This window comes from Triticum aestivum, chromosome 1A (assembly GCF_018294505.1).
Source record: "Triticum aestivum cultivar Chinese Spring chromosome 1A, IWGSC CS RefSeq v2.1, whole genome shotgun sequence".
Classification (NCBI taxonomy): domain Eukaryota; kingdom Viridiplantae; phylum Streptophyta; class Magnoliopsida; order Poales; family Poaceae; genus Triticum; species Triticum aestivum.
The window spans coordinates 532,386,639-532,398,267 of NC_057794.1; the positions used below are offsets into that span (position 1 = coordinate 532,386,639).

The 11,629-nt window shown below is 48.9% G+C and overlaps 2 protein-coding genes across 4 annotated transcripts; one reads left to right on the plus strand and one right to left on the minus strand.

Annotated features, from left to right (window-relative positions):
* The first annotated feature begins 912 nt into the window (after window positions 1-912).
* LOC123063507 (uncharacterized) lies at window positions 913-1,705 on the plus strand. Its single transcript, XM_044487316.1, has 2 exons — window positions 913-1,138; window positions 1,262-1,705. Exons 1-2 carry the CDS (start codon window positions 997-999, stop codon window positions 1,468-1,470), a joined length of 351 nt encoding a protein of 116 aa, XP_044343251.1. The 5' UTR covers window positions 913-996; the 3' UTR covers window positions 1,471-1,705.
* Window positions 1,706-3,407: 1,702 nt separating this feature from the next.
* Window positions 3,408-10,704, minus strand: LOC123063488 (peptidyl-tRNA hydrolase 2, mitochondrial). Of its 3 annotated transcripts, XM_044487303.1 has the most exons (10): window positions 10,574-10,704; window positions 10,255-10,461; window positions 9,575-9,635; window positions 9,015-9,051; window positions 8,208-8,285; window positions 8,042-8,114; window positions 7,421-7,460; window positions 6,968-7,013; window positions 4,804-4,915; window positions 3,499-4,078 (listed from the first exon to the last, which is right to left on the minus strand). In XM_044487303.1, exons 1-10 carry the CDS (start codon window positions 10,619-10,621, stop codon window positions 3,737-3,739), a joined length of 1,044 nt encoding a protein of 347 aa, XP_044343238.1. In that variant the 5' UTR covers window positions 10,622-10,704; the 3' UTR covers window positions 3,499-3,736. The 3 variants fall into 3 exon arrangements, with proteins under 3 accessions (XP_044343225.1, XP_044343238.1, XP_044343232.1); XM_044487297.1 differs by lacking the exons at window positions 3,499-4,078; window positions 4,804-4,915 and adding an exon at window positions 6,333-6,721 and having other exon boundaries at window positions 6,947-7,013; window positions 10,574-10,702; XM_044487290.1 differs by lacking the exons at window positions 6,968-7,013; window positions 7,421-7,460; window positions 8,042-8,114; ... (3 more) ...; window positions 10,255-10,461; window positions 10,574-10,704 and adding an exon at window positions 5,313-5,899 and having other exon boundaries at window positions 3,408-4,078.
* Window positions 10,705-11,629: the final 925 nt, after the last annotated feature.

Consider the following 11,629-nt stretch of genomic DNA (forward strand, 5'->3'; position numbering starts at 1 on the left):
ATAAGGTGGTCATAGGGACGTTTGGGGAGCATTGTGCCTCCACACCTCTCCAACGGAGATGTACCTCCCCCAAAGGATGAAACTTCGGCAACACACTCTCGTCTCCATCGAGTTCACGTGCAGTTATTTAGGTCCTTTACTTTGTGCTTGTTATTACCTTGTTGTTGTTGTTGTTGTTGTTGTTGTTGTTGTTGTTGTTGTTGTTGTTGAGCTTGTCATATATGTTGGTCACCTAGTTGCATATCTAGACAATCCTATTATTTTGTTGAGCCTAAAGTTTGTTAAAAGAGTTAAAGTTTTGTTAGTCAGCTATCCCCCCCCCCTTCAGACTTTTTAATTGATGTTTTGACGGGAACTCCGAGTGATTTATGGCCCGTGTAGGCGTTTAGGAATATTCTAGCCGCATCATAGGAAAAAATTTGAAAGAGGGAGTTGTGGTGAATTCGGTTATCATGATATGAACACGCTCCCTTTAATTATTATTTTTGAATTTTCGCTTCCTTACATTTGAACTTGCCTATTACAGTGTTTATTGTCATTCGTTCATGCTTTGCTTCGACATTGCTATGCAGAATTGATGCTTATGTATCTTAATGTGACTTATGTTTGTAAGATCGGGTAGATTGTTTGGTAACCACATAGCACCGTGTTTTTTATGATACTCTTGTTGTGTTGATTTTTTTTTACTCAATAGCAAAAGAAAAAAATAAAGAAAAAATATACACATCCTGGACCCAACGTGCACCGGTCATGTGTGGCAACGGACGATGAGATGGGTCTCATCGGTCAATGCCAGCAAACAGAGCAGCGGCAGAAGTCTCGAGAGACGAGAGGACAGCGCCCATTTCAAAATTCAAAATTCGAACCACCACCACGCCCACCACAACACCCCCACCTTATAAACCCCAACCTCCAATCCTCCGTCCACCATCCGCCGCCCCCTTCCTTCCTCCAATACAACAGAGAGATCGCGCCGCCGGGGGGAGAGAGAGAGCCATGAGGAGCGGCGGCGACGTCAGGTCCTTCTTCCGGCAGCAGAAGGCCCACTCCGGCGCGGCGGCCACCAAGCCCACCGGCGGCGTGTCCAAGAAGGCGGCGCACCACCACCAGAAGCAAGCGGCGACGCGCCCGACGCCAGGTACTCCGCCGTACGCCCAATCCCAACTCCGCCGATTCGTACGCCCTGCGCGGATTGACTGCTCGATCGATCGATCTGGTGTTTATTTGTTTTTTTTTCAATCTGTTGTTGCTTCTGCGGCAGATCACGGCGGCGGCGCCGACGCGGGGAGGGAGGAGGCGGAGGACGCGGAGAGGAAGGCCAGGGAGTTCGACATGGACATGCGCTACGGGCCCTGCCTCGGCCTCACCCGCGCCCAGCGCTGGCAGCGCGCCGCCGCGCTGGGCCTCGCCCCGCCGCCGCACGCGCTCTGCTCCGACGACCAGCCGTGCCTCTGGGAGGGCCGCGTCTAGACTAGAGCATCGCCCCAGGGCCCCGTCGAGTCACCGATCCCCGCCGCTGTCTCCACCTGCCATTCCTCGTGGTTCTGCCTACTGCTTCTTCTGTAGCCTTGTGGCTTCTTCAGTCTTCCTGTTGTCTTCAGTCGAGTTTCCTCTGTACTTTGGGTCGATCCTGCTGGGTGCGTGCGATGCCTTGTGATCCGACGCGATGATGTATTAATCTCAGTATAATCTTTGCTGCATCTTTTTTTGAGCATAAGTACAGACACAAGCGCTCATATACACGCGCATACACTCACCCTTATAAACGCACACACACACCCTACCCCTATGAGCACCTCCGAGAGACTGAGCCGGCATATCATCTTGAGATTTACGAAGTCACCGTAGGCGTCTCGTCGTCGACGGGAACGTCTCCTTCCACTGAAAGCGTATCGCCGGAAATCCTGAAATAAATTCGAAAGAAGTCCACATCACCCCCTGTGGTTTCAGAAACCGGCTAACCCACCCCCAACTCTGAAACCAGTTAACTAATCCCCTACCAACCAAGGCACCCCCTAATCCCAATTAAAGTGGTATCTGCCGATGGTTTTGCTTGCGTGGCTGTACAGGATGGCCACGTCGGCTTGGTAGGGTGGGTCCGAGACTTAACTGCTCCTCCGATTTGTTTGGGCATCGTCTCCCTTATTTCCTTTCGACGAGACGGCGGCGGGGCAAGACGGGATGATCGCCGCTTGAAGGTAGCAGCGCGACGACTCCAGAAGTCCAGGTTAGGCGCTCATCTCTTTCATGCCCAGCACACACGTACTTCTCTGTGTTAACTACAGATTGAAACTTGCACACCTGCAAGGCTGCAACGACCCTTTCTGAATTTAGATGTCAGACGCCAACTATATAGTCCTCGATCAGTCCGGTGATTAGTACTAACGCACCATAGTTTCACCCGAGTAGTGTTTGCTGAGTTAATGTGAGAAGTACGTGTGTGCTGGGCATGAAAGAGATGAGCGCCTAACCTGGACTCCTGGAGTCGTCGCGCTGCTACCTTCAAGCGGCGATCATCCCGCCTTGCCCCGCCGCCGTCTCGTCCAAAGGAAATAAGGGAGACGATGCCCAAACAAACCGGAAGAGCAGTTAAGTCTCAGACCCACCCTACCAAGCCGACGTGGCCATCCTGTACAGCCACGCAAGCAAAACCATCGGCAGATACCACTTTAATTGGGATTAGGGGGTGCCTTGGCTGGTATTAGATATCTCAGGGGATTAGTTAACTGGTTTCAGAGTTGGGGGGTGGGTTAGCCGGTTTCTGAAACCACAGGGGGTGATGTGGACTTCTTTCAATAAATTCAGGAATAATGCGAGCACCAGGATTTGAACCCTGATGGGTTAGGGATACCACTGTCCACCTAACCAACTCAACCACAGGTTGAGTAAATCTATCTATTCCCATTACAGTCGAGTTTTTTGAGCAATATTAGTTGGAAATGCACACGGATGACCCTGATTGAAAATTAGACTGAACGTTCTATGACCACACTAGTAGATCCAATACGAACGCTCTCAAATCAAGTCAGAAGAAAAATGCAGTTTTCTGCCACACTCAATACGAACGACTCGGATTCGATTGAAATTATTAATGCTTCTGCAGGACAAGATATAAGATTTGGGGTGAAGCTTTTGGCTATCTATGTGGAGAGTTCATCTTGGCTGGGATGATAGATTGATAGGATCGGCTGAATTTATACACCATGTCTGTCAAACAACTGAGGTAGCTCATTCTTCAGCGAAATTTGCTTATGACAATAATGCTTCTTGTAATACAGGGTCAATGAACCCCCTGCATTCCTGGCGAATGCCATTGTAAACGATGTAACCACATTACCAATTCAATATAGTGGCTATGATGGCATTTCTTAAAAAAATACTGTCAAATATATCAGAGTTCATGTAGATTGCAGCGGACAAAATAAATACTAATTGAGATCTCAGTTTCGTCATTCATCCAGAGCCATTGCTCATGACAGCACCCACAAGAACACAAAGTTACAACAGCCGCCCACATCTTAGCAGATCATAACATAAACGTGAAAATTTTGCACATTCATAACTGTTACATCACCAAAGAAAAGAAAAGGTCCACTTCTCCGGATTCTCTCAAATTTCGCTCCCGAACCCTTTGGCGGACAAACTCACTTGCTACAGCATCAATCACCGTGACAGATCACACAACAGATGAGACATGCTAGGCTGGAGGTATATCATTGGTCCACAGGCTGGCGAACTAGATGCCGAATATCAAGTCCATCACATTGGTTACAATAGATTTCGCTGGCGCGGCGACACTGCCTGTTGTACGACGCCCTGCGTCTCTGATAACGTTTGTGGAAGACTTCGGATCATACGGGCGCGGCAAGGCTCCCAACTGGTTTGATGCTCCTGTGTTGCTCTTCAGGACAAGTGATTTCGAAGGAAGGGAGACCATGAAGCCTCCTTGGTTGATTCCAGCGAGCCTATCATCCAGCTGCTGCCGGTGCACTGGATCAATATGCTTTACTCCAATTATGACGCCACTGCATAGTTGGATACCATTCTTTTGAAGGGCTTTCCTTGCATCGTAAGAGTGCTGTGAAGACAATTGTCAGTTTAAGAGGGAAGGGCAGAGGAATTGATTGTCGCACCATAATGCAGAAACCTATCATGTGATGCACGGGCATAGTGGAACTGAGATAAACATTTGTAAAGAAAAGAGCTAGGTTCCGGACATCACAAATCACTTTAAATAAATCTTATCCCAGCAATCACAGGCCAGAGAAACCTATAAAAATCCACATCATGCATGAATGCACAAAGACAGATTATCCAGACTAGAACATGTGTTGTTGAAAAGCATACTAAACAGGCCAAAACCAGCTTCACTGTGTGTTTCATGTTCAAAAGATAGCCAAATCATACACCACAGCATGTACACACACGCATGGGGACCCAACTTGATGTGCACGTTGGTGTAGCTAAGAAATAGTGACACTTTCACGGAAACTGGAATAAAGAGAATGCAACCTTTAGGCTAAATCCATCTTAAAATAGGACGAAAAGGCATATCTGAGTGAAGCCATACAACATGTGAATTGAACAAGTAGACAATCATTAATTCCAAGATCATATAAGATGATGAATGGTGCCATGAAACCGAAACCGTTCAAGTATAAAGGAGCTTATACTCAAGTTTATGTCGAGTCACAGTTCATTAGGAACAAAGCAAATTAATACAACTGTTGGGAAAACATAAAAACAGGGGCACCGAAAGGTAGAACAGAAACCAGTAGCGACGGTAACTGAAGATATCGTTACCTGGTATAATATGTGGATCCAATTACCCTCTCTTGGGCCAGAGTGATGTCTCAATATAACACCACATTTTTCGAACTCTCGGAGAACGAGGTTGGTATCTCTAAGCGAGAATCTGTAGAAGGGAAAAATTAAACATCAATAAACCAATTCATCCTATATAAGGCACGCAACAAAAACGCTAAGTGACGGCTCCTGCTTTCTCGGGCAGGGTGTACAAACTTAACAAAAATGAAAGTGCACTAGCACTATAGAGTCCGGTATATCCAGTTGCTAGGACAAGCACTATGATCGATTTTGCTGTTGCTCATGGACATGGACAGGAGCAAGCACATGGCAGGGCCATGAACCTGCCATGAACCTACGCAAAGCAGCAAAATTTTCAGCTCCATGGCTACATGTCCAGCGGTCACCAAGATACTACTACTTGCAGAACTGAATCTACCATGCGCATGCCGCAGGCTACAGCTTCCTCAAAAGACAAGTAAAGAAGAGCATCATGGTTTCCTCACCCGAATACAGTGACCCACTCCTCGCCATCTGCCTTCCCTTCGCTGGCCGGAGCCGCGGGCTCCGTCCTGGCAGCCTCCGTCGCCGGGGTCACGGGCGACGGCGCCTCGGCGGCCACGGACGTGGCCGTCGGGGGAGGAGGAGTGCAGGGGCTGGAGGGCGGGGGCAGCGCGAGCAGCTCCTTGCGGGGCGGCTCGACGACCCCGTCCATGGGGGATCCGTGGGCGGAGGCCTTGCCGCGGGAGCGGTCCCATGAGGGCGAGCGGCTGCCTGCCCCGGCGCGGGGGGAGGGGGAGGAGGCGACGGGGAGGAGGTCGGAGGCGGTGGGGTCGGGCGAGAAGTCGGCGGCGGCGAAGCGGTCGTCGAGCGTGAAGAGGGGCGGCGGCGGCGGCGTGGCGGAGGGCGGGGCGGCGGCCGCGGGGGAGGCGAAGCGGGAGCCGCCGCCGCGGTGGGACGGGATGGGGGAGGCGAGGTCCCGGAAGAAGGGCGACTGGCGCGCCGCGCGGCCGCCCCGGCGCGCGGCGGCGGGGGTCCGGGAGGAGGAGGGGGACGGGGAGGAGGCCATGTGGGCGCGGCGCGGGCGGCGCGGGGGTTGAGGGTTTGGAGCTGGACTCGGACGGCCGGGCGGGCGGGCTGGGTGGGTGTCCGTTGCCGAGCGGGTCGATCGGGTGGATGCCTGCCCGCCCGTGGGTGGGTGGCTGGCGGTATGCTTTTATTGGGCCGCGCCCGTCCCGTTGCTTGCGAGGCTGGCAACGGGCGAGGTCCGGCCCGAATCCATCCGAGTTAATTTCGAAATCCTGGCAGAATACTTCATGCTCACGATTTTTTTTTCCTTTTTAGCTTCATGCTCACGACTTCTCTCGAAAAAGGAAGAAAAAGAAAACTAGATGTTCACGAGGAAGGAAAGGAGAAGATCAAAGTTTACATACACATTTGGGGCGGAGAATGCAACACAAAACGGTCCAGGAATCCTGCCGTGTAGCGGAGATGCCACGAGTGCTTGAGAAGACAGGGCTACCATATTACCATGGAAGAGGATAAACACATGTTTGAGGTTTCCTCTTGGGCGCACACACACACACGCACACGGTGCAAGCGATCCATTACTTTTACTTGGGGGGAGAAGATAACCTACAGTTTGGGATTACAAATGCTTGTCCCGTGTCGCGGAAAGGGAACCAAAAAAACAAAAGCAAAGCTGTGTTGCACTATCATCATCATCATCATCATCATCAAGAGGTAACCGAAAAAGTATTCGCGGGCGGTGGCATTTCAAACCAAGCACTAGAGTCTGCAGAGCTGGGTCAGAAGAATCAAGCGATGCATGAGGTGTGGGTACAGCAAATGGATTCTGGCCTTCAACTGCGAGCCAACAAACATAGTCTTCCAGGATGGGACTACAGTGGATGTTCTGCAGTCAGATGAAGAGAAAAAACCAAAGTTAGCAGACTAGTTATCAGAAGCAATACCAAAGATGCAACTCGCATCGCCAGCACTCTGGCTGCTGCCTGGTCCTGTAGGGACTCTAAAACTTGGTGAATATTCATGAATCACGAGCCTTCAGAATTCATAATATAAAAGGTCCTAAATGTTTGCAAGGGGAAAAGCATCAGGAAGAAGTGAGGAATAGACTAACCATGCCCGAGATGCGGCTTACAGTAGGCGCAATTTCCCGGTAACTGAATCTATGTCTGCTTTCCTCCCTGCACCACAACAATATCATGCTATATTATGCTCTGCCATTCTGCCAAATACTCCCTCCGTTCCTAAATATTTGTCTTTCTAGAGGTTTCAAATGGTGACTACATACGGAGCAAAATGAGTGAATCTACACTTTAAAATATGTCTATATACATCCGTATGTGGTGACCATTTGAAATCTCTAGAAAGACAAATATTTAGGAACAGAGGGAGTAGAAAAGTATTACCAGGCTTCACGGGATATCAGTTTGGTAACTACTATCACTCTGTCAGTAGCACATACTCTATAAAGAACCAGAGGACCATACTCTTGTAACAGAATTAGCACAAGGTGAAAAAAATTGGACTCATGAAAAAGATCTGAGTAGCTAAGAGAATAAAACAGCATGCTTCTGATTGAGAAACTAACCTGGCCCTACTGCAAGAACTGTCTTAGACCCAGCCACTACCTACGAAAAGAATGAGAATTGGTAAAGATCACTTGATCAGGGTAAATGAGATTAGAATCAAGAATGATAGTTGGTAATGATCGGGGTGAATGGGATCACAATCATTTGGTAATATACATAGAAAACTGCCATTTTTTCAAACTTTAGTTAAGCAATAACTGCTACTCCATCTCAATTATTTATTTGTTACTTTAATACTTATGCTGTAGCATCTCTCGTCTCAACTATTTCTTTGTTTGGCGTTGCTACAGCATAAGTGTTAAAAGGAATCAAATCTATGAATTTAAATCGTTGGCTATAACATAAGCATCAATATGAACACCCTGAAGGATAAGTCTGGCTCAAAATTGGTCAACACGGTGCATTATGCCAGTAAGACATTTGCCCTAATCACAATTATTCAATAGTTATTGAGATTCAGACATTCAGTATCACTTTGATACGCTGAATGGTCAGAAGGACGTTTTGCAATTGAATTGGTGTCAGAGGGCTGTTTTTACAGGCAGTAGATAAGCAACTTGTCCTCCCAAAGAAACCCAGCACATATGAAATATATTTGTAGGCAAAAACATAAAACAAACCTGTGTGCGGCCTGCATCTGCAACAACAAAAGTTGGGATACCTCGGTGTTCTGCAGTTTCCTTTATCCTGTTCCTGATGACACACAAGCAGAAAAAGAAAGTGCTACATCATAATCCAGAAAATATTGTTCAAAGAAATATATGCCCTGGAAGAGATATGGCATACATTTCCTGTTGATTCTTGCATGTCAGAACAATCTTAGCTTGTCCGAACTGTTCCCATTGTTTCAAAAGAACCCGGTTGCTGCAAAGGGATATATCAGATGAATGATCAATGATTCTGGACAAACAGCTCCTTGACACTGACACCTCTAATCTTGCTAGAGCTTTAGGAGTCTAGTGCAATTTGAACTTCATGGACACTATGATCGTTCTTTGCTTTCACAAGAAAGTACTCAGTGGTCTAAACACTCTTATATTTCTTTAGGGAGGGAGTATATGACATAGTCCTGATAAAGAAGAGCACTAATTAAAGGCCATTCTATTGTGATTAATCAATCACTCCTCTTTTCAGTCCACTTACACATCCTTTACTTAAGAAAAACTTTAACTTGTCTCTACTGCATCACTTGTTCTTAAAAAAGGCCCGCTTTCACTGAAAACATAACCAACAACAGAAGTGAGACTTTCTTTAAAGATTATGGTCTGGGGACTCGTCTGATGGATGATAGAATACTTAGGCTAGCATTTATAGCTCAAACTTAAATATAATAGCCACCCATGCAACATACTTCGGTTTACGAGCCTTTGATGCTAAATCAAGTGTGACACTGAACCCCGTGCAAAAACACAGACAACAAACTCGCATAGTACTAATATAATGAATAAATTTCAACTTCATTCAATATGTACCAGAATTTCTAATAACGTCAAACCAACCCTACTTGTCCCTAGGCAGGCTAAAAGTCTGGAAATATCTACATCCTTTAATTAGAACTACCTAATGAAGCAAGATGGCAAACTGCATTAGCACCTTGCCAACAGATCGGCGTACAAGCCAGTTGCTGCATCTGCAAAATAAATTGCAATGAATTAAAAGCATAACCGATGTACATTGGCTACAAATTGTACTGAGTAGTGAGTACACCAAAAAATAACACAGCTACCTACAGAATTCTTTATTTACTTTAGTACACAGATGTCAAGAGAGGTCGGCGTAGACTGAATTTGACATGGGAGGAGTCCGTAAAGAGAGATCTGAACGATTGGAGTATCACCAAAGAACTAGCTATGGACAGGGGTGCGTGGAAGCTTGCTATCCATGTGCCCGAACCATGAGTTGGTCGTGAGATCTTATGGGTTTCACCTCTAGCCTACCCCAACTTGTTTGGGACTAAAGGCTTTGTTGTTGTTGTTGTACACAGACGGCTTAAACTAGAGTTGTTCTGGCTAGAAGTTGGTTGTTGCAGAATTGGACAAGCAATCAGTTTTATTTGAGCAAAGTACTACAGTCTTCTGGTTGGGATAAGTCAAACAGAACAGATGTACCAAGATACAAATGCTCACACTAAGAGCCCGGGAAATGGAACTTACGGGCACATTGAGACGCTATTTTCCCAGCCCCCATCTTAAGATCCTGACGCACTACTAAAACCTGCAAACAGCAGTGTCGAAACTCAGTGCAAGTTCAGACATAAAATCATGGTATTCCAACAGAAAACCAAGAGTATTTGTAAACACAGCCTAAGTGATCAGTATTACCCACTCCTGTAAATATGTTAATCGGCCATAAAGTCATGTTTACATCATCACCATTCATCATCATCCTTACATGTAAGACCATCTGAATTTTTTGGTAGAACCTATATCCTGTACTAGTCATTCACTGACTCTAACTTGACAAATTTAAATGCGCGAGTACTACTCCCCCACAAACAACTCCCAGTTCTGCCTGAGGCAAAGCTCAGCCGAGAGCCAAGGCAGAGCAAATGGTGTGACATGGAGCATGACAATTATGTTTCAACATGATGAGATAATCTAGTTTGTTGATCAGTAGCAATGGGCAGGTGCTTAGCTAGTACTGTATGTCCTCACCTACGAATTCATGTAGAAAAATAACAAAACACGTGACAGCTGAGTGCTAGGTCGTAACCCTTGGAGTCAATCAATCAGATACGGAATTGTGGACTGTACACGGTCGTTTCAGATCAACGGGTGGGATAAAATCATGTGGATGTCGCACTGTCAGTATAGCAAGGCGAGGTTCATCTTACCATCTTGAGCTCTTCGCCTGGGGCTGGGGCGGCGGAGGAACCGGCGGCCGCCCGCTTGGAGCCCCGTGGCGCCGGGGCAGACGGGAGGCTAAACCTCGGCCTCCAGGAGGAGGAGAGGTCGAGGAGGAGGCCGAGGAGGAACCCGATGGCCAGGCCCGGGAGGAAGTTGGCCGGGCGGACGCCCGCCGCGAGCCACGGCTCCTCGTCCTGCCAAGGGGGAAACAGAAAAGAGGGTTAGGGTTCAGGAGCGGAGTCGCGGGGGCTGGTGGCAGCATCAGCGGGGGCGGACGCCGCAGTCCGGTGGGTGCGTGGCGCTCACCTTCCTCTTGCCGCCGTGGTTGGGGTTTCGCCGCGGCGGAGCAGCCATGGATTGGACTTGGAGGAGGCAGAGCGGAGAGGCAGTGCTGTGTTGAACTGAACTGTTTTTTTAGGGGGGGTTGATAACGTCGTCGTGTTACTCGATACGTGGGCCAGCAGTTTACTATTGTGTAATGGGCCGGCCCATCCCACACGCCGTGGGCGAGCGCCCGGTCCGTCCGCCTCCGCCTCGCAGGAGGCGAGACATAAACGTGCCCGATTACTCCCTCGTCTCTCTCTATCCGTCGCAGACTCGCAGCCGGAAAATTGCCCCGATCTTTATTTCACGCTCCTCGGCGGCGAAGCTCCTGTCGCCAGAGACACGGACGAACACGTCGCGCAGAGAAAGGCCAAGCCCCACGCCGGCTTGTGCTTCGCCCCCATGAACGCCGATCGAACAGACGAGGAGAAGATGGAGGCCCTCTCCCTCGCCGTTCGGAGCGGGACAAAGGCCGGCATGGAGGTCGAGCAGATCCTCTCCCTCGCCACAAACTATGTGAACAACAACGCCGATTTGGCCTGCCACGTCCTCGTGCAGAGCGGGATACCAGCCGACGCTGTCCTCTCGGCGGCCATGAAAACGGGGCTAATGGCCAGAGAGAAGGTGTACGCTACCCTGCTGGAGCAGCTACTCGCCTCCTTCGCTAATCCATTGGAGGACACCCAGCTGAGGGAGTGGGAGTGCCCCCCCAAACCCCACTATTCTCTCACCGAGAAGAGGAGCGGTCCAAGACAGGACCCCAAATGCCCCTTCTTTCTCATCAATGCGAAGGTATCGGCCAAGACGGCGCGGATATCGTGGTCGATGAAGAAGTATCCCCGCTTCCCCCGGGAGCGAGCGATGCACGATGCTTTACGTGTCGCACGCCTGGGCACAGGAACTCAGGGATTTCATGTAGAGCAGGCAGGGGAAGGCGGGCAGCCAGGTGCCCTCTCCTACTTCATCGATGCCACATATAGCGGGTGGCCGCGCCCCAAGGAGGGCATCTTCGAGGAAGGCTCCTCCGTGCCCCTCAGG

Bases quoted from the DNA above. Each gene is read 5' to 3' on its own strand.
- LOC123063507 (XM_044487316.1), top strand. From the start codon at position 997: ATGAGGAGCGGCGGCGACGTCAGGTCCTTCTTCCGGCAGCAGAAGGCC. The intron at 1,139-1,261 runs GTACTCCGCCGT...CTTCTGCGGCAG, and splicing joins GGCGACGCGCCCGACGCCAG to ATCACGGCGGCGGCGCCGAC.
- LOC123063488 (XM_044487303.1), bottom strand. From the start codon at position 10,621: ATGGCTGCTCCGCCGCGGCGAAACCCCAACCACGGCGGCAAGAGGAAG. The intron at 8,115-8,207 runs GTATGCCATATC...GTGTGTCATCAG, and splicing joins TGCAAGAATCAACAGGAAAT to GAACAGGATAAAGGAAACTG. The intron at 4,916-6,967 runs GTAAGCCGCATC...TCCCTTCTACAG, and splicing joins ACCGGGAAATTGCGCCTACT to ATTCTCGCTTAGAGATACCA.